Source organism: Pongo abelii, chromosome 2 (assembly GCF_028885655.2).
Source record: "Pongo abelii isolate AG06213 chromosome 2, NHGRI_mPonAbe1-v2.0_pri, whole genome shotgun sequence".
In the NCBI taxonomy this organism is placed as follows: domain Eukaryota; kingdom Metazoa; phylum Chordata; class Mammalia; order Primates; family Hominidae; genus Pongo; species Pongo abelii.
The window spans coordinates 135,606,236-135,628,787 of record NC_085928.1 but is presented as its reverse complement, the minus strand read 5'-3'; the positions used below and the strand labels follow the sequence as shown (position 1 = coordinate 135,628,787).

Here is a 22,552-nt window from a genome sequence, read left to right as displayed (position 1 = left end):
TACCCTTGGGAGGGGTCTTGGGTGATGGGCTATATCCATATGATAGCTTCCATTTAAAATGCCTCGAAGAGCTACGATTTAAAAGTCCTTGAATAACTAATGTGAAGGTACTCCCCAATACATAAGGGACTGGATTTTGAAGAAAAACAAAGTTTAGTTTAGAGTTACCGAAGTTTACATGTAGGATACAAAATGTATACTTAGTATACAAAAGAGAGACTGTGTGGTCTCTTTTTTGCCATCTAGTGGAAAGCTACTGTGATTCACTTCTGTTTGAGGCCTGTATTTGAAAACTGGAAGGAATCTCAGTTACTATGTAGTAAAGCAGTTCTCAAACCTGGGTTTGCATTGCCTAGGGAAGTATATATTTCCCAATAATCAGGCATTCTCCACCATTTAAACATATATTTTTTACTTTATTACTACCTATCATATTTATACTAATATTTTGTATAACCTTTTTAAAAACAATTTAAAGTGTTATAGGTACGTAGACAGACATGAGCGGGGCAGGAGCAGTCTCTCCCCTCAACCACTAGAAATGTCAGGTGATGGTTCGGCATTTAATCTCGTTGCCTCTCTAAAAGTGATAAATTGGCAGCTGGTGCCAGGGAGAGGCCATTTCCTGATGATTCATACCTGTGAACATTAAAGTGTTAATTAAAGGCAGACCCCAGGGAGAAGCCTCTTCCTGGGCATGCACATTAAGAGACAAAATGGCGAAGTACAATCTTCTGGGTACACTCCACTGGAAAAAGGAAAGAAAGCTTCAGAGAGGCATGTATATAACTCCCTAAACTCACTGAGTATGTTCAGTTCCCAAGGGTAGGAGAGGACCACACATGAGGAAAGCCTACCCTAAGAGATGAATCATGGGAAAGAGGCGAGCCTAAGTCCCAGGATCAAAGGTTAAATGCTCTTCTTTTTTCTCTCTTGGGCCTCAGTGCCCACTTGGATCTCTTCCAAGTGTTCTTTCCTTTCTTTCCTGTTCTAAAGCCTTTTTAATAAACTTCCACTTCTGCTCTGGAACTTGCCTCAGTCTCTTTTTCTGCTTTATGCCCCTCGGTGGAATTCTTTCTTCTGAGGAGGCAAAAATCGAAGTTGCTGTAGACACCTACAGATTCGTTGCCAGTAATGGGGTAATTCAGATCTCTTCTACCACTAACAAAAGAATGTAAACATTAAAGAATATTTTAATCATTAATAAAATAGGAAAATATTTTTCTAATATGTATTTTAATAATAGATAAATGTTAAATAATGTCATCTTGGTATAATCTGAACTCATCCAACAAACAACTCATAGTATCGTACTCTGAAAAATACTGCACTAGAGACCTATAAAATGTATGCTGCATGTCCTTAAGGGAAATTACCACAGAAAGGTGAGCAATATTGAATCTAGTCAATAAGTTTCATTTTGGATATCAAAGATTTTGAATGTTTATGATATGATTTACGTGCCCTAAGAGTTTAAGATTTGGACTCAAACTCAAGTCCCTTGATTCCAAGTCCAGTGATTTTCCAATTATACATTGGAAAAGGTTCCAATGTTTAGAAACCTCTTTTCTCTGTTTACCTTCTGAAACATGTATATTCAAATTATTGTACATAGTTTGTATAAGAAAGGAGCCATTATCCATATTAATATAATAGTATGAAAAAAATCAATTGTAAGTTGTTATGTTTTTGATTTTGTGAATTTATAATCCACAAAAATCAGTAAACTTTATTTTTGTCATGTTTCAGGAAGCAATTAAATGAAACTTGAAACTTTGTACATGACAAAATAAATTTTTAACTTAATGACCAATTAAATTACTTAAATATTAATTTAATTATTAGCTTTTAACTTCTAATTTTACCTGAATGCAATCAATGCAACTAAATACTATTTATCCTTTAAATATAATAATATACATTTAAGTAAGTCATTCAAGGGCCTATTTTTAAAAGACCTAATCCTTTAAAAAAAACAAAAAAGGATCGGAAATAGTGGTGATTTTAGCTACTTTCCCCAAAACTCTTCTGCATATGCTTAAATAACCATTCAACAGCAATTAAAATAAAACTGGTAGCTGTTCTTGTTTTTTTGTTGTTATATATGTGTGTGTGTGTGTGTGTGTGTGTGTGTGTGTGTGTGTGTGTATTTGTCTTTGGCAAAGGAGAATGAGTAAGCTTACAAAATGCTATCAAGGGAAGTGTTTAACTGTTGAAATTGAACTTAATATAAAGGATCTACAGTGTGGGCTTGTTGATTAAAAACATTTCTTTATTTCCAAAATTCAAATAAACTCACACTTCTGCATCATACTCTACAGAAGCAAATAAGACATTGAGGCAAGGGACCTGCTGCCTCATCAAGCAGTACTTCACTCCTTCATTCATTCATACGTTCACTCATTCCTCACTGAGGCAATCACATCTCTGTGGTACCTGAATAATTTTGTGAATTGTTTTCATTTTGAATTATTTTGTACATTAAGCATACCCATGATATTGATCCTTGTGTATTTTTTAATGGAAAGAGTAAGCCATTACAGCCTCACCCTATCAAATATATTTTAGTTTTTGCAGTGATTTGTATAAGTTGTTTCTTTGGATCTACTCTCTAACTTCCCAAAAAACATTGTTATTGTCACATAAAATTATCAGCTGAAAGAAAGAAAGGACTAGTGAAAAGTTAACTATTAATTATATTCTTTTAAAATGTATCATTATTTTGGAAAATAATATCTCTAAAATCTCTGCCCTACAATGGGAAAGTGTTGACTTTTTTATTTTAAAAAAAATCCATAAGCTTAAAGATACAAAATTCTAATAATTTTATTATTTCATTAACTTCATTATTTGAATGTTTTCATTTTTCCTTTTGAGTAAAACTCAAATGCAATTGATTTATCTTCAATGTTATATTTCATGTGCGGCTCTCTTAGAAAGAATAAGACAGCATATAGAATCAGATAACTGTATAATAGAATGATCAATTAATGTGCATGTAGAAGCTACTAAGCTTTTAATTCTTGTTCTTATTATAAACTATGTGCCTAATAGGCTTTATTGAACTTTCCATCTGTTTTCTCTCACATCTGTAATTTAAAATGAAAGTTTTTGTTAAAGAAACCCAGAATTGTTCTTTTCTAATTTTTCTTAGAGCTTAAAATATTCTCAAAGTGTTGTAACTTCTAAATTCCTTGATACTATTTTGTCATATCTGGATTTGCATATTTCCTAAGGCAGAATCTTCAAGTCCTCTAACTTTACTGTCTCAATAACTCTTTGTCATCCTTACTACATATTCTACATTTAATAGGCAACAAATATGTATATGCTCCATGGTTAGTTAAATGGTAGGGGACACAAATAATAAGATTAATAGATAGAAAGTGAAGGTTAAACAACAGGTTATGTAATAACTCGAGGTAGTTTTATAAACTGATGTTGCAGATATTCTGCAATTCAGTAGATACTGTTACATTCTCTACTTCAATTTTTCTTCTTGAGTTCTGCTAACCTCAAGGTAGCCTGAATGCATATACCAGGGAGAATGATCTGAAAGGACAGCCATAACTTTGAATTTTTTAAAAATTCGTTTATTAAAAAGAAATATATCACTGTACATTAATACAAAAATGAAGTTTCTGAAATATGTGCCTTGTTTATCTTATGTCTTCAGAAATAACTTTACCACATACCATGAATTATCAAAGGCACATATATGCCAATTTGAGAAGCATTGAAGGTGGTCTACAAAAGATTAACTGCCATAAATATTTTATCAGAATAATTTAACTCAAAAGAAAAAGAGGAAATTAACCTTCCATGGGCACATGAGAGATTGTGCATCAAGAAGTACACCATGTTAATAGTCTCAAAAATATTGATCCAGGAAAAAGCAGAGCTACGAAAGCAAAGTCACAAGAGTATTCTACTAAGACAATTTAGATCTAAGTACTCTCTCTTGACTTGGCTGTTTGACTTTGGAAAAGTCACAGCCTTTTTTAGTGTGCCATCCCTCCCCTGCTAGAGTCACTGCATAGCTTCTATAGTCTTCTCTAGTTTTGCCATCCTGTGATTTAAAAATCTACTGAATTTCTTATCATTTTACAACATTCCACTTTGAATTAACAAACACAGTAGAGTGGCAATGTTCCCTAAGTGCCAACCTCATCACCAGAAAGTGTTTTGACAGTGTAATTTTAAAACACGTTTTGACTGCCTGCTATTTTGAGGCTGCTGCAAAGGGAAGAAAACAGCATTTATTTAGCTACTATAATTTGCCACTCATTGCATACTCAGCAATAAAAAAGAAATGACCCAAGACTGCTCCTTACAGTTTATTTAGAAGCAGTGTTTTCAGAGTGAAATTACATAAGAAACATTTCAAGATGGCAGCAACAAAGGAAACACTAAATATTCAAGATTTAAATCACTTCAAGTTAAAGCGGGGTGATGGTCAAAGTGGAAAAAGATTAGAAGTAGAAGACTTTTTTTTTTTTTTGAGATGGAGTCTCACTCTGTCGGCCAGGATGGAGTGCAGTGGCGATATCCCGGCTCACCGCAAGCTCCGCCTCCTGGGTTCACACCATTCTCCTGCCTCAGCCTCACGAGTAGCTGGGACTACAGGCGCCCGCCACCACGCCCGGCTAATTTTTTGTATTTTCAGTAGAGACGGGGTTTCACGGTGTTAGCCAGAATGGCCTCGATCTCCTGACCTCATGATCCGCCCGCCTCAGCCTCCCGAAGTGCTGTGATTACAGGCGTGAGCCACCGCGCCCGGCCTAAAAGTAGAAGATTTTTAAAGAAGGTGAATTTTCAGCAAAATCTGGAAAAGAAAATGGTAGCTAAGTAATAAAAAGAAGAAAAGAAAGAACGGATTGAGTTGAAGAAGTAACAAAAAATGTAGTTGAAATGAATCTGCAGTTCAAAGATTTTCAATTAAATATTAGAATGAAGAAATTGGCAATATGGAGGCTCCAGCTAAGTTCACCTCATCAATACACACTGCCTAAATAACCCAGTATGTGCAGAGCATACAAGTCTGTATTGAAAACCTACAAAGAACACTGGTTCAGGATAGGTACTATGAAAGATAGAAAGAATCTAAAATATAATCCTTTCCCCTAAGTTACCTCTGGTCTAGTAGGAGACCTAACATTTACAGCATCGGAAAATAATGAAACTATATTTTATAGAATGAAGTCAAGACATGAAAAGAAGCCTTAATATTGCATGAGACATTACCAGACAGAGAATTTGGGCAGTGCTACTATAATTCTGAAAAGAAAGAGATCATTGAGCTAGTACCATGAGTTAATAAAAAAGAAGTGGATAGCATGATGTCTGACCACTAAGAACTTAGTTTTTAAACATCTACTTCATCAACACTTAGAACTGCTCACATTCCCTCCCCTTGATTTCTTTTTTCTTTTAGCTGAGTGATGACGGCATTGCCATTTACATCAGCACTGAGTATCTATTCTCATCTTCTGCTAAAACATTGGGTTTAAATACATACAAAGGAGCAGCAGGAGACTTAGAAAAGACCAACTTTATATATATATATATATATATATATATTTTTTTTTTTTTTTTTTTTTTTTTTTTTTTTTTTTGCTTGTGTGAAAGTCTAAAAACAGAAACCGGGGTAGAATCTAGGGAAGAAAAGGAGGGTGTGAGAGTCACTCTTTTCATCTTTAATGCACTAGGAAAAACTGAATTGTCTTTATCTGTATGTCAGCAAAGAGATAAAGTTTTTCTTTCAAGTTCTCAGGGTCAGCAAGGATTGTTGCTGGGGTTCAATTTTCAAATGAAAAGAAATAGCTCCCAATCTTATTTTGAAATTTTCTATCTGAACATGGATCATATTAAAGCAAAAGGGACTTCTGAAATCTGAACTTACTCTTCCATCTTTCTTCCTCCATATGAATTTCAGAAATGTTAAGTGGTTTGTTTAAGGTCTCAAAATTAGTTAACAATATGCTTGGAGTAGAGAACATGAGTTTTCATGTCTGGTATTTTGCTATTTCAATAAAAAACAAGTGAGAGTTTTCTCTTGGAACTTACTACCAGGAAATGTTTTGATCTCATCCAAATAATCAAGATGCTAATTTTAACTAGGCCATTTTTTTTTTTTTTTTTTTTTTGAGATGGAGCCTTGCTCTGTCACTCAGTCTGGAGTGCAATGGCATGGTCTTGGCTCACTGCAACCTCTGCCTCCTGGGTTCAAGCGATTCTCCTGCCTCAGCCTCCGGAGTAGCTGGGATTACAGGTTCCTGCCACCAAGCCTGGCTAATTTTTGTATTTTTAGTAGAGATGGGGTTTCACCATATTGGCCAGGCTGGTCTCGAACTGCTGACCTTGTGATCCACCTGCCTTGGCCTCCCAAAGTGCTGGGATTACAAGCATCAGCCACTATGTCCGGCCATCACTAGGCCATTTTTTACTCTCTACGAGAGAGCTTAATTTAATGCTCAGGTGAGTAAACCACATTCCTTGTACAGTGTTCAAGATTTAAATCACTTCAAGTTAAAGTGATGGTCAAAGTGGAAAAAGATTAAAAGTAGAAGACTTTTTTTTTTTTTTTTTTTAGATAGTCTCGCTCTGTCGCCCAGGATGGAGTGCAGTGGTGATATCTCGGCTCACTGCAAGCTCCGCCTCCCGGGTTCACACCGTTCTCCTGCCTCAGCCTCCCAAGTAGCTGGGACTACAGGCGCCCGCCACCACGCCCAGCTAATTTTTTGTATTTTCAGTAGAAATGGGGTTTCACGATGTTAGCCAGAATGGCCTCGATCTCCTGACCTCGTGATCCGCCTGCCTCAGCCTCCCAAAGTGCTGTGATTACAGGCGTGAGCCACTGCCTTTATACTTCCTGATTTTTTCTGTTTTTTCCCAATGTATTTTTAATTTCATTTTTAAAATAATGTATACTCATTATAGAAAATTTGAAAAACATGTCAGAGTATAAATAAGCAAAAATGTCTTATAATCTTATCAGCTCATATTACTTTACTTGAAATAATTTCTATATGTGTTTTGATTCTAAGCTGCCTTGAGATAGTTTACGAAATAGAAAGGAGTTACTTTACAGATAAATTTATTTCCTTAAGCAGAACTTACATCACCTCACTTTTCACAAATATCCACCCATTTATTAATACGCATAGTTCATATAGCTTAACAGGCATCCAACAAATGGGAGCCTTTTGAAAAATATGTGTATGTTGTGCCAGATGCAGTGGCTCACACCTGTAATGCCAGCATTTTGGGAGGCCAAGGCAGGAGGATTGACCCCAAGAGTTCAAGATCAGCTGGGGCAACATGGTAAGATTCTGTCTCTACAAAAAAATCAAAGAATTAGCCGGGCATGAAGGCATACACCTATAGTCCCACCTACTCAGAAGGCTAAGGTGGGAGGATCATTTGAGCCTGGGAGGTCGAGGGTGCAGTGAGCTATGACTACCACTGTATCCCAACCTGGACAAAAGAGCAAGACCTTGTTTAAAACAAATGTGTGTATATATATATATATATATAAAATGATGAGATTGAAGCCCCAGTACAGGACATGGGCATGGGAGATTGGCCTCATAGTGAATAGTTATAGATTTAAGAAACTTTCTATAGCCTTAAAATGTTGTGATTTAAAGAACACACATTAATAGAAAGTGCCTAATTTGAATGAGGAAGTTTGGATCGTATACCAATTCCTTGACTCATTTTTTTCATGTAAATGATCAATTCAGCAGTATGGGGGAAAATGGTAGGTATATTATTTTAATTTCACATTTGCATGATTCATAAATCAATAAATAAAATTTACATGCCTTCACATGTACATATACCCCTACATTCAGGGTATGAAGAAACCAAGGGAAAAAGATTGTATAGAAAAGAGAATTGTATTAAAAGAGACATAAAGTCAATTTTGACACTTGCTCCTGAAAAAGACATGCTATAGATTAATTCTGTTATTCTATATATTCATTTCTAATTCATTAAACATTGTCTCATGCATCCTGTGTTGTAGATAACCTTAAGTAAAGGTTGAACAGGATACGATAATAAACCATATGAAGCTCAGGGTGCCGTGGAACAGACAGAGAGATAAGCTAATAAATATAAAGCAATGTGGTGGTAAAATGATTGAGATAATAATTATGTTAACTAACTTTTCTTTAACAAATATTTATGTGCCTACAATGTACCAGGGATTATGTTAGCCACTGGCGATACAATGGTGAACAAACAGTGGATACTGTACTAATCATTTTCTCCATATTATTTCATTTATCCCTCACAGCTGCCCTGTGAAATGTGTGTTATTATAATCTCCATGAAACTAAGAAAAGGCTTGCCTAAAACTGCGCAGATAAAACTAGGTCAGAAGATATACAACATCTATTATGAAAGCAAATGCTTCTATTTTGAGTGGCATTCAAATTAGGCTGAAGTGGAAAGTGGGTATGTGTGTGTTAGTGATGCGAAGAAGGTCTGGGAAGCACTTTCCATGAAGTGAGGCTATCATAATCAAAGTCATAGTCTCTAGAGGAGCACTGTGTATTTTAGGAACTTCTAGGAATTGTGTTTTCCTTGAGTATAAATTTTGAGGATGGTGAGAAATGAGCCATGGCAAATAAGATGGGCTCATAATCCCAGAGGCAAAATGAAGGGTGGCATGCTCAGATTTGCCTTTTATTAAAATCATGCTAGCTACATTGTAAAGAAAGGCTTAGAGGCTAGGCAAGGTGGTTCACACTTGTACTCCCAGTGATTTGGGAGGCCAAGGCAGGAGGATCACTTCAGGGCAGGAGTTTGAGACCAATATAGCAAAGATCTGTCTCAAAATATATATATATTTTTTTAATAGCTGGGTGTGTGGTGCATGCCTGTAGTCCTAGCTACTTAGCAGGCTGAGGTGGGAGGATCAACTGAGTTCAAGAGTTAGAGGTTACAGGGAGCTATGATTTCACCACTGCAGTCCAGTCTGGGCAATAGACTGGAGCCAAATATGGCTCTTAGATATAAGAATAAGGACTACTTTGGATCTCACATAGATTACTTGGTGGTATACACAGAAGTTTATGTGAAATAAATAGTTAAGGAGTAATATCGAGAGCACAATTAGGTATTGTCAGAAGCTTAGAGGCCTGGGTTTCAGAAAAAGATTAGGAAAATGTTCTCAGAAAGGAAATATTTAAAATATGACAGTAACTGAAATGTAGAGTTTAGTGGCCCAGTTTATGGAGTCTTGAGGGAGACTAGAATATAAAGATTGGCTAAGGGAAGAGGGTTTTTTTTTGTTTTTTCAAGAAACCCAACCATTCAACAGAAAAGACTCTTTCTGTTCAAAACAATAAAGTTTTCTATTTTAGAAATTTAGAAAGTTTTACGAAGGAATTGACAGAGTCAAAGACAACAAAAAATTAGGAATATATGGATTGAAAATGTCCATTATTTTAGAAAATTACGTCATTATTGACTTTGATAAATCTTTTTAGAATGGTTGAAGAAGCAACAAGATCAAAATAATTTTAGATGGATTTTCAGGAAATTTACATGTAAAAGAAATGTGAAAGATCAGATAGATCAAGGAAAGATATGTCTCAGGGTTAGAATAGCTGGAATATTTATAAGTTGAGAGAACAAACAAGTAGCGAGAGAAAAAGAGACAGAAATAAAGATATAGGAGAGAAAGGGAGGACAAATGGAACATGATTCTGGAAACAGATGATGAAAATTTCAGGTGGCTGTGTATTACTTTTGGAGAGAACGCCTAATCTTCTGGAAGAAAAGAAAGTAGGATGGACACAGTTATAAATACACTGGTACAGGAGAGAGCAAAAATGGAAGGTATTTACCATTAAGGTCTGATGAGACTGGGATTCCAGGGTTTGTGTAACAAGCCTGAACAGAGTATTGAAAATTGGATAGGCACTCAGGGACATGTTGTTTCCTGTGGCAGGAAATTTTCAAAACAAGAGAAAGATGGTGAGATTTAATAAATAAATAAGCAGTATTATCTCCACTTTTCACCTTCCACTCTTCCAAAGAGGCTCAGATTCATTGAATGGCAGTAAGATATGGAATGTATTCCTCCTTACGTAACTTGACCACTGTGAAAATTTATAAGAGTTGAGAATACTATTGGTTGAAACCATGTACCTCTTGGAATCTACTACTGAACTATTGCCCAAGGTCTGTTGCAGTGACCTGAATTCTGAAGGTGGGAATATATGCGGAGTTACCTAAAATAGTAATACCTTGCATTTATTGAGTTATTACTGTAATTTGGTCATTATTCTGTGTGTTTTATATTATTCACTCATTTAAATATCACAAAAAGTCTGAATTGGTGGTATCATCTTTTATTTTTATAGAGGGGATTTGGCAGAGTACTTTCCGGGTGCTCTTTCTCATAGGTGGGCAAAAGCACATGAATAATTCTGGTCAGTAAGCTTTAGGAAGAGGTGATGTGTATAATTTCTGGGTTGAATCACAGGATAGCAGGTGACTTTTCTGTTCAGTGATCATGATGGAGGCCTCTGTTTCTGGATGTGCAACTGTAACATGGATAAGTGTCCATCAGCCTGAGTGCCTGAGTAATTGTGTAAAGAAGAGCCCCCTCTATTGCTTTATAAGTGATAATTACATTTTGATGGTTAATTTACTTAAACTTGAGGTGGGGTATTAATTTGCTACCACAATATAATCTAACATAGCCTGACTAACAAGTGATCAAAATGAGAGATATAGCACTAAATCATAGGGTAAGTAAGTACTTCTTCACTTTCCTCTGCAATGGAGAGATGGGGACAAATACGGCTCTTAGGAATCTTCTACACAGCTAACAGCTCCAGGTCTACTACAGTGATCTGAATCCCTAAGATTTTCTACCATGCCCGTGGTAGACATTACTAATTGTTCTTCAACTCTCTCTTGATGAGTCTGGGAGCCACCTAGGAATTATTTTCAATACAGAAAGCCTAGTAGTTGCTATTAATTTTTAAGATTGAAGTGTATATGAAACCTGCATGTCATCCATATTATGGATGTTTGTTCATGTCACACCTTGTTTCTAACTGCCTTTGAAATATGTGGCAGAAGCTCTAGGTAGATTGGTTGACCCACACTCATTCTTAAACTGTTAGACCTTGCTTCTTTCTTTTATAAATCCTGGGTAATTAACTAATTACTTCCACATTCTTTTTGTAGCTAAAGACATCTTTATTACACAGTGTTAGCTAATGAGAAATAGCAGAAATGTCCTGAGAGGAAAAGGAGGTTTTCCCAAGGAAGTTTTAACTTTTCCTAATAAAAAGAGCTCGTTTCAGCCAGCACTACCTGCTCCTCACTTCTGATAGTAGACCAAAGAAGTACTGGATGGAACTTCAGCAGCCGTCTTGCAACCATGAGGAAAAGATCAAGATAACCAGAAATAATGACTGATATTGTTGTGCTTTTGAATTTATATCTGCAACTAACCACCCCAGGACCAGTTATTTTAGAGAAGAATAACCCTGTTTGTTTAAGCCACTCTTACCCACTTTAAGGCAAGTATTCTGTTACTGGCAGACAAGCAGAATTCTAGTTAATATAAGGCACTTATATTATGTAGATATTCAGGCACATACCTATACCTATAAAGTAAGGGTTATAACAGAGGCATATGCGAGTTAATATAGGGACATATACAAAATGAGTACCTAAGTTGATTAGAAAATTCAAAGAAAGGTTTCACTGGAAGTTATGTTAAAGGTAATCTTTGGGTCATGAGTTCAACTGATAAGGAAGTTACCAAGTATGAGATAGTCATTTGAAATAAGGGTAACAGCATGTTAAAGAGATGGCCTGAAAGAAGATATCATGTTCTGGGAATTGTACATAATTGAGCAAGTGTCAAACATAAAATCATGGAGGAGTTAGCTTGCTATGTGCATAAAAGATAAGTCTGGAGGGCTACGTAGAGGACAGTTATTGAATGGCTTTAACTAATAGGTGATATAATTTTGCTCTGTCCTCAAAGATACAAAGATTTTAAGGAAGGAGTACATGATTAATTTATATTATAGAAAAACACCATGCTGGCTGCAGTATAAAGGATGAATTCAAGAAGAATGCTTTCTGGCAGGAAGACCAGCTAAGAGAAATAGTTATAGTAAGAAATAATGAGTATATCAATTAAAAGAGTGACAGTGGAAAATGGAAAAAGGACAGACTCTACAGATGTTATGAAGCTAGAGGTAATAGAAACTAGTGATAGATTATTTATTTTAATGTAAAGAGAGGATAATCAAGATTGGTTCCCAGATTGTATTTTGGGCTAGTGGTGAATCATGGATGAGAAATAGGGAGCAAAGGAAAATGATGTGCTGGAGTGAAGGCAACAAAGATACATGTGAGATGTTTTTTGTTTGTTTATTTGTTTTCTATTCAAGATTCATTGTTAGCTGTAGAATTTAGTAAATCGGCTCATGTTCTTTCTTCTCAGAAAACCTCCCTGATATGCCAGGGTCAATCTGGATCCTCCGTCAAGCAGACACCAAGACAGGAGCTGACACTGAAGAAAGAGCATGTAAAGGATAAAGTAGGTGGCGGGGCAGGAAGAGTTTTCAGACTGTGATGCAGGGTTGACATCTGGGAAGGAGAGGGAAAGAACAGTGGGTAGGAAGAATGGTGCACTACTGAGAAAGTCTTTGTCAAGCTAATGAGGAATCCTGGCACAGAGATTACCTATTAGACGAGCCCCACACAGGATAGAAAGGGCTGAACTTTACTATTGGCATCACGTTTGGTCATCGGCTGGCATGGACAGTGTGGCAGATTTGAAGATGTGGCAACTGAAGACTGTCATCAGCAACACTTTTCCCACCAGGTTCTCTTGACATGAGATCCAAACACTGCACCTCTATTGCTACCAAATGTCTGTTCTTGAATATTCCAGAGTTCCTTTTCTTTGAGGGCAAGGGTTGGATTGTATTTTACCACCTCTTTAAAATTAGGATGGCCATGTGACTTATTTTGGTCATTAAGTTGTAAGTGGAAGTTTGAAAAAACAGTATATGCTTTGCCTGATTATCTTTTTCTCTTCAAAGAAAATACCTTTTGAGCAGAACTTCCATCAATCTGGGCCCCAATAATGAGCAAGCTCTTGCCAACTCAGGTGGGACATGTAGACTGAGCAAGAAATAGCATTATTGTAATAAGCCATTGAGATATTCTGTTTTTTTATTGAGGCATAACCTAGATTACTCTGACTGAAACCATAGCTTTGGAGATTGTGCTGGAGTATTTTAGTTTCTACATACACTGAGAAATAGGCAGTGACCATTGGGGAACAGGCAGTGAACACTGGGGAAGAGGAGGCAGTGAACATATCACTGGAATCCAGCTTGGTTGGATATAAGAGCAGAACAATTTGAAAGCATTAGTCAAAGAAATGAACTGCTTGATTTTCCTTCTGATCTTCTGAAGTCATTTATATTTAGAAGGAAAAGCTCACCAGTCATAGGTTGTAACAAATTATTAATGCATAAATGTGTTCTGAGCTAACAGGACCATAAATTGTCATAGTTGGTCAACAATATTTATTGTGGATAAACAACTTGTATTAGATATGTTAGAACACAAAAAAGAGAACAATGATTATTATCATCCCTTTTATTGTATGCCACATATTATGAGATTCAAAGGCTTTCACAAATATTTTCTTCTACTCAGTGGGAGAAGTAGGGAAAGTATTATTATCCCAGTTTTACAGTTAAGGAAATGGAAACCCACAAACTTTAAATGACAAAGGGGATGAGTGGTTGAAACAAAACTAGAACTCAATACATCTGAGTAGATGCCTGTAAATTAAAATATTTCCTTCTTACGAAGGCTAAAATTCTTGTTGCCAGAAAAAGTTTAAGAATATTTTCAGTGCCTACAGTCAAATACATATGCATCAATAAGGTATTTGCAGCTATTTTGTGTCATGGTATTGGATGAATGCTATAATTAGGTAGACATGAAGCGGACCTAAAACCATCAAACTAATATGGAGAGCCCTGAAGCTCTTTCCAGTTCCAGTCAGTCTGAAAAGACAACATCAAATGCTAATGAGAGAGAGTCAGCCTTAAATAAAATAATAATAAGAATAAAAATTGCTTTATATGTGACTTATAACTCTTAAGTGAATTTAATGTGTATTTTCTCTCTTGTGTGTTACATTTTCCCTATAAGGAATTATAGAGTTGAACCCAGATCTTGAACCTATAAATCTCAAATGCTTATGGAGACATAAAGAATAGGTAAAAATGGACTTTTAATCACATTAAGGAATGCTGTTATGAGGCAACTTCCTTTGAAACTCAAAATACTAACAAATTGATAGGAAGATTTTAAAACATGGCTCCATTTTATTTGATACTTGTTCCATCTAAAGGTTGGACTTTTCCTCCTTTCTGATTAACCTGGGTTCTGTGCCTGCTTTCAATCTGGCCGTTTCTAGATCAAGCCTTAAGAAACCGGCAGTTCCTACTTCCTGTCTCTTCAGACACTCTGGAAACCACCATGCTGTGAGGAAGCCCAAGTAGTTCCTGGAGAGATCTACACCAATAACTGAAGCCCCAAGGCCCTAGCACTGGCTGAGCTCCCAGCTGAGAGCCAGCACCAAATTTCCATCACTTTGAGTGAACCATCTTGGAAGTGTATTTTCCAGTTCCAGGTTAAGTGTACTCAGAAATAACCTGCCCCATTGATCCCTGTAAAAATTGGAGATCTGAAAGCAAAATACAATATTGTTGTCATTTTAAGTCGATAGGGTTTGGGGCAGTTTATTGTATCAGTGAACTTTGCCTAGGTTGGTTTTACCTAAAGAGGCCTTCTATAGTACATAATAGAGTACCTTGGTCTGGATATAGGGATTTTGTGCCTTCCTTTACATTTTAAAGTCAAAGAAAAAGATCTTTTCTGTGAACATGAATTTTTTATTATTATTGTTATACTTTAAGTTCTAGGGTATATGTGCACAATGTGCAGGTTTGTTACATTGGTATACATGTGCCATGTTTGTTTGCTGCATCCATCAACTGGTCATTTACATTAGGTATTTCTCCTAATGCTATCCCTCCCCCAGTCCCCCATCCCCCAACAGGCCCGGGTGTGTGACGTTCCCCTCCCTGTGTCCATGTGTTCTCATGAACATCAATATTTTTAATGAGGGCATTAAGTTTACTCTATTGTGTGGTTATCCTGTATTCTTGTAGCATTGTCTGGTTTACGCCATAGAGAAAGATCACATCCCTGTAGTGTGTGATCTACTATCAAATGAGTTGGGGTTTTTTGTGTCAGTAAGTGGGGACAGTGGGAAAATTTCCTTAAGGAAAGCACATGAGATTTGGTGATTTGGGGCAGATGATAGTGAAAACTCTAGACTCCCATGGTGCTTCTTTCATGGTCTTTGATTTCCAGGTGGCAAAACATGTTTAAAGGAATTTAATATACTTAAACTTGGATGGAGATCATGTTCTAATGGCACAATTTGGCCTCACCGATGCCACAAACCCTCAGAATGAACATTAGGTTTTCAGGCTAGAACTTAAAAAGGGCCTGAAACTCAAGACCAGAGTGGTGATGGCTGTCTTCATTAAGAAAGACTTATTGGTGGGCAAAGGATATAAGAGATAGTTAGGTCCATCTACTGCAGTTCAGTAGGATACAGGGCTTGAATTTGAATTTAGGGCAGGGATCTTGCCATGCCTAGCACAGTTCCTGACACATAACAGGTGTTGGAGGGGAGACAGTGAATGATAAATGCCAGGCTCCTTTTGCCATGAAACTGGGGCTTTCTTTTGGATTGTCATTTTTAAGCCACTGTGTGGCTTGCTTCTTGCAGTGATTTCATATATTAGGTAACATAGATCAGGACCACGAGAAAACAATTTTTACACACACGGCCCTACAGTGCAAATTGTATGAATCCGAGTCATAGCTTACAACTAATAAATTTCATCCTGAACTTCGAGCCAATTCACGGGTGGCGTTTATCTCCGTTTTACATCGGCAGCAACAGCCTGAATTTTCTGGGACACGATGCGCCACCCAAACAACAGGGACTCCCTCATCCTTTTCTCCCCAGCTCCGCCCAAGACTGAGCCACATAGCCACCCGCAGTCGCGATCGGCTCGCCGCGTGGGGAACTCCACCCGCGTGAGCTCGGTTTCCGAAAAGCGAAGCTGGGTTGGGACACAAGGATTGAGGGGAGAACAGGGACGGACCTGCGGCAGAAGCAGGGTGCAGCTGGGCGAGGAACCCCACGTTGGTAGCTTCTCTTCTGGGATGGCCGCCCCGCGCCGCCCACTCCGGAATCCCGTCCCCTCCCCGGCGCGCCCCCGCCCAGCTAGCCTAGAGCCTCTGCCGGATCTTCTCGAATTTCAACACAAAGGGAATCCTCGGCTGCAGGAAGTGCATCACGAGAAAGGGGGCCTGGGGGCGGGGAGAGGGGGATGCCGCTTCTCTCTCTCCTCCCCCTCCCTCCCGGAGCCCAGGGCAGACGTGACGAAACCCGCGGGGTCCCCCTCGAAGCCCCAACAGCCGAGATAATTGAAACAAGAAACCCCCTTACCCACAGTAAGGGGGTTGGGGGTGGGCGCTCCCTCCTCCCGCCACGCCCGAGTTCCTGGAGATCAGAGCAGCCTCGCCGCTGCTCTGACACCTGTTTGCTTTTTCCCTCCTTTCCTTCCGGGTGCACTAGCACCTGGGCTTACGTTTGTTTTTCTACCCTGGGGCTCTCAACTTCCCTTCCACACTCCCCCTCCCCTGCAGAGTTTTCCGTAAAGTTCGGGCTCGGGGTGTCCCCTTGCACTCCCCACAGGGCTGTGCGGCAGGCTTGGGCGACTTTCCCCGCAGAACGTCGGCCGAGAAGGAGTCCCCGCGGGGGGCCAGAGGGGAGGACTGGGAGAGACCACTTTCGTTTTCTGAGACGCCTTTCTGTTCCTGGCCGTCCGCCAGGCTTTCTTCTTGGAGGTGTCAGTCTTTGGGAGTGGGGACTGGGGAAAGGGGGACAGGCTAGGGGATTTGTGTTTGAAGCTATTTTTGGAAGGCAGCCTTACTGTTTTTACTTAGGTGGTATTTTGCAAATTAATAAAAATAGCAAACTTTTCTAGAAATGCTTTATTCACATTTTACCGGAGAATGGGAAACCATCCATTGTCCGTTCAAAAGGCTATTTTTTTAAAGTTTGGGATGGCTTGGGGAGGCCAATGGCAATTTGGGGAGAAGGGATGAAGCACCCCTTTTTGGAGCTCGGGGCCAGTTTCCCGGACTAAAATACCCTGGTGACTGGGGATGGGCCTCACAACTAACTCGGGCTGCCCTGCCCCTGTCGCGTGGGCTCGCAATGGCAGGTGCTCCGGAAAGGGGCCGCCTCCCCGTGGGGCTCCTGGCTGCCTCTGCTCCCTTGGACACCACTGGGGGGCCTCCCCCTCCTAAGTTGTAGGCTGAGGCCGGATACCTGCCCCGACCTGTCTCCTCCCTTTCTCTAATACCACACCCAGGGGACTCCAGTCTCCCCGGGAGTGGGACGGAGAGGGAACAAAGGGGTCTTTGTTCACTGGCTCCCGGGGGGTGGGAGTTGCGCTCGCTCTCCTTTCCCGGCGCCCCTTGGAGACCGGGAGGCTCAGCGCCTCTCCCAGCTCTCAGCGCCGCCCTCCCAGACCCCAGAGACGTCGGTCAGGGCCCGGCGCCCCGGGCCACTGCGGGCTCTTTCCGGGCGGGCGACGTGGGGGGCGAGGCACCGCGTGGCGGCGCCTGGCGGGCACTGTTGCCCGCGGAGGGACGGTGGGGGGGTTTCAGCAGCTGGCAGGGGTGGAGGGGGCGGGAGAGGGAGCCTGCGCCGGGCTGAGCCTGGAGGTGCGGGGCGGGCTCGGGGAGCGCTCTCGGGGCTCCTCCTGCCACAGCCAGGGCGGCTGGAACTCTCTCCCTTTCTCCCTCCATCCTTCCACTTCCCCTGCTCGGCCCCGCCGTCAGGCCGGGTCCCCCTACCCTGCCGTCATCAGGTTCCCCTTCTCCCTTCTTGGCACTTTCCTTTCGAACCATCCTTCTGGACAAACTTTGATGGAGAATTTCACACCACGCTGGAAAAATGCCGGTTATGAAAGGATTACTGGCGCCGCAAAACACCTTCCTGGACACCATCGCCACCCGTTTTGACGGAACACGTAAGTCTTACACTTGGACGAGTGGTATGGCATTTTCTGAGACTGATTTTTCTCGTACACATTACTTTTGCTCCCACCTTCCCTTTTGCACCAGCGGAGTGAATTTTCTTCTGTTCTTGCCAAGGTATCTTTTGTGCGGAGAAATTTGTCCCCTCATGGTTTGGTGTAGTATTAACCCTTTGTATTGGTGTAATAGTTGGCTCTCTTGAGTTCTTGGGTTTGTTAAGGACTGAAACGCAGCCTGAGGAAAGACCGACGCCCGTATTCACTGTGGGACCTGCATTTTGGTGTATCTTTAGGGAATTGGTTGTAATTTTCTGAGGTGAAAAGGGGAATATCGGTGTACCTAATCTTTCTAGAGTTTCAAGGCTCCCTAGATTAAAAGGAGAGCTTGGAGTGTTCTTTCTTGGAGCTTCATTCCGTGATATCTTTCGGATAGGTATGATTTTCTATCTGAGTTTAAGAAATGCAGGATTGCCAAGTGTAAGCTTTCTGTAGAATTTTAAGTATTGTGAGTTTGTCAGAGCCTTGATTCCTGCTTTTGAGCTAGAATAGCGTATCTTTGAATCCTGAAATGAACCTAACACTCAAGCAGAGGCTGTTCAGGAAGACGGACATGAATAAAGACGATTTGATGATAAGAGAAAGTTTTTAGTTTTTTTGAGTGCGAATATTATTGGACATTTAGCTCATTTAAGCTACAGTAGAAAAAAATAGATAGGATGTTGTGTGGTTGCTAGCAGACGGTTCGTTATCATCTGCAAGTTGTTCTCTTTCAGGACCACGGTCAGGTCCCCACTCCTTCTCAGGCTTCTCAAGCTCTCTACTTGACCCTGTGGATCTTCCTAGCTGGCTTTAACCCTGTAATTAGGAGTCTATACTACCACCCCTAACAAATACTCTCAGTTGGTTTCACTATGAATATGCTCATCTTCTTTCTAGCTTATCCTGCTTCTGTGCACTGTCTTCCATTTTTCTGTTATTTGAGACTCAGAGAAACTCATTTATCCTGGAGTCCTTCTTAGTGGTTCAAGTGTCATTGCTTTTACTCTGTATATTTCTTGGAGCTGATATGGGAGAGCAATGCTAATTTCATTTCCACTCCAGTAGTCTAAATACACAGTCTTATCTTTGGGTGGGAAGAAAGTCTTGGACTTATGCTTCAGGGATAGTTGGAAAAGTTTACATGAGAAAGAAATGAATCACTTACTTTAATTTTGTTCAGTTTTTATTTTTGACATCTAGCCTAATCATGGTAGTTGGTGTGGATATTTGGTCACTTCATAAGTGTTTTTATCTTTACATCTAGCCATTCTTTTCCCTTTTATATTCTAAATGTGTTAGATGTTATGTATGAGGTGTAATGTTATTACGTATGTCTTTTTTAGATAATAATGATAAATATTATAGGAAAACTTCAAGTCACTGCCGTTGCCACTACCACACCACTGAAGCTCCACACAAAATCACCACTGCTGTGTTTTACCATGCATGATGGCGGGTACTACTATTTTACTATTCATTACCTGAGGTACTGATCAGTTTCATGTGGATGTTTTTTTTTTTGAAGTTGAACATCCAAAACTAAAAGGCTGTAAACATTGATCCTGAATTTGTCTATTGAAAATGAGGTAATTGGCAAATGGTAATTGTTTATCTCATTGCCACTTAAAGTTGAATGAAGTGTAATGTGTGGTGAATCATCCCAGCACAGCCTTGGGAATTACTACAGTGATACATTCAGGTATCAATTGCTAATGAGAGGGGCTTTAAATCATCAGGGTGGAAATATGTTGGCTTCTGACTCTGACTATAGTGATATGCATGATAAGCAGGAGGGCATGTAGGGAGAGATGGATGTACTTGTGAATAGTTCTTTTTCTATGTTGGCTACATATTAATGCTAATAAGATAGGTTAGATACTTTAAATCCTTATTTTTAAAGAAGACCATCCTGACATACCTGTATTTAGTATAGTAAGAAATCAAAAAGTCTTTTGGAGACCATGGTTGGTCTGTGCTCCACAGCGTCTGGGGGATTCCTGGAGGGAACCAGTTTGCATGAAATCTGACAATCAGAGAAGCAAATTTGAAGGTGATAAGTAACATAAAGGTTGACTTTGGCAAGATTTTGTTTACAAGATTTAGTGAACACCTCTCCTCCCAAGAAACCCCACTCAATGAAGGAGGGTTTTCTTTTCTCATTTTCTTTTCCTTTCTTTTTTTTTCTTTTTGAATTGCAGGATGACTTGAATAATCTGAAACTTAAAATACTTTAAACAAAATTTTAGCCACAAATTTTGGTATATCTAGAATCATGGGTATACCATTTTTCCAGCTAGCTATTTACTTTATCTTCTTATGCCATTGTTTCTTGTTGATACAGTTTTATAATTACTATCTCTGAAACTATTTTCCTATGATAATCCTTACTTCTTTTGATTTTTATAGCTGTCATTTATTTTCTTTTGCAAGAGAAAACTATATACAAATTTTAAATTTACAAAATTGCCACCTACTCAAAAACTTTGCTGGAAAGTGAATAATGTTAATTATACTCAATATATAATATGCTGAGTTGGTATAATTTTTACCTTATTTGTGAAGTATATTTTACAGTCATGCTAGTTTCTTATTTTATTTTGGACAATTTTTATGAAAAAAAATTAGAGAGCAAACAACAACCCTGGCAAACTGCCTTGCTAATGTACCCAACATACAGTATTATTATTAGCCTTATTAATTTATTTTATTGGAAAGTAATAAAACAATGTAAGACATCATCTGAAAATCCTCCCAGGAAAAATAAATATATAACAACATAAAACTCTATAACATAATCCTACTATTTATCAGTGGAGATATTATCACAGGGCAACATAACAGAAGTTAATAATACATTTTATAACTTAGTGACACTTTATTATTTTACATATTATAATATTTCTTTTTAATATTTAAAAAGTGAGCTCTATCAGGATTGAAAGACACTTGTGGATTATTAACTGAGGCTTTTTTTTTCTGATATGCAATATAATTTGCAACCATTATTGAAAAATAAAAATATTATATAAAATTACCACTAAATATATTTACTCTTGAAGTATGTTCTATGGTTTGTGTTTAACTGAAGTGTAATAAGACTTAGAAAAACTAAGAACCTTAGAAATCTTAAATACGTATACCCCACTTAGGGGGAAAAAGAAAAAGTCATTCCAATTAATTTCTTTGAATTATTACACATAGCAAAAACCACTCACTTGTACCACTCTAAGACATACACATACACACATACACCACACACACACTCCTAACGTTATGGCCTGCAACTAGTTCACTTCTCCATAGTTTTTTTTTTAACATATTTACTGTAATTTAAGAAAATATTTTCTGTTTAGACTTTTGCTTTAAGTAAATATTAATTTGGACAAAGGGAAAGTACAAGAAGGGAACACATTGGTATATATTTGAAAAAATATATACCAATGTATTTATATTTGAAAAAATAGTGTTTTTAGTACAATTGTTTGTCACAGGATACCACTTGAGAAAAACAGCTTTTTAAAAAAGATACAAAGCTTTCAGAGGGAAGTATCCATTTTCAAACATAATGGTGGATTAGCCTACATTTTCTAGGCATATCAAAATTTGGTCAGACTACTTCTTCTCTTTTGGGTTACTAAGACAAAAATTTAAGTTTTAAAGGAAGTTTGTAGCCCAGTGGACTCCATCAAGAAGATTCCAATCAAAGTATTCAAAATAATGATTGTTTAGAAACTCATTAATATTTGCATATATTTTATGCACTTCTATATAGCCTGTTTGAAATGGTCCAAAGAAATTTGTTAAAACTGACGCCAGGCGCAGTGGCTTACGCCTGTAATCCCAGCACTTTGGGAGGCTGAGGCGGGCAGATCACTTGAGGCAAGCAGTTCGAGACCAGCCTGGCTGACATGGTGAAACCCCGTTTCTACTAAAAATACAAAAATTAGCCAGGTGTGGTGGCATGCACCTGTAATCCCAGCTACTTGGGAGGCTGAGGCAGGAGAATCCCTTGAGCCCAGGAGGCAGAGGCTGCAGTGAGCTGAGATCATGCCCCTGCACTCCAGCCTGGATGACAGAGTGAGACTCTGTCTTAAAAAAAAAAAAAAAAAGAAAAAGAAAAAAGAAAAGAAATTTGTTAAAATTGAAATACTTCCTCTACAGAGGAAATTCTCAGTGGTTTTTTTCTTTTTATCTTTTTGCTTTCATCAAGGTACCTAGATCTCTTAATGTTAGAAGCATAGGGAGAAGGATAATGTACCCATTATCATACTCTTGACTTTGTAGATGAATTCTGTGCCCTCTAAAGG

The 22,552-nt window shown here is 38.6% G+C and overlaps 1 protein-coding gene across 8 annotated transcripts in view; it reads left to right on the top strand.

Moving 5' to 3' along the window:
- The first annotated feature begins 16,476 nt into the window (after positions 1–16,476).
- KCNH8 (potassium voltage-gated channel subfamily H member 8) overlaps positions 16,477–22,552 on the top strand; it is a 395,129-nt gene continuing 389,053 nt past the window's right edge. For 2 of the 8 annotated variants that reach the window (XM_002814019.5, XM_054552525.2), the window contains exon 1: positions 17,856–18,200. In XM_002814019.5, coding sequence (XP_002814065.4) covers positions 18,125–18,200 — 76 coding nt within the window. In that variant the 5' untranslated portion in view covers positions 17,856–18,124. Of the gene's footprint in view, positions 17,008–17,853; positions 18,201–22,552 lie in introns of those variants that run through there. The other 6 variants (XM_054552535.2, XM_054552534.2, XM_054552527.2 and 3 more) reach the window with 5 other exon arrangements.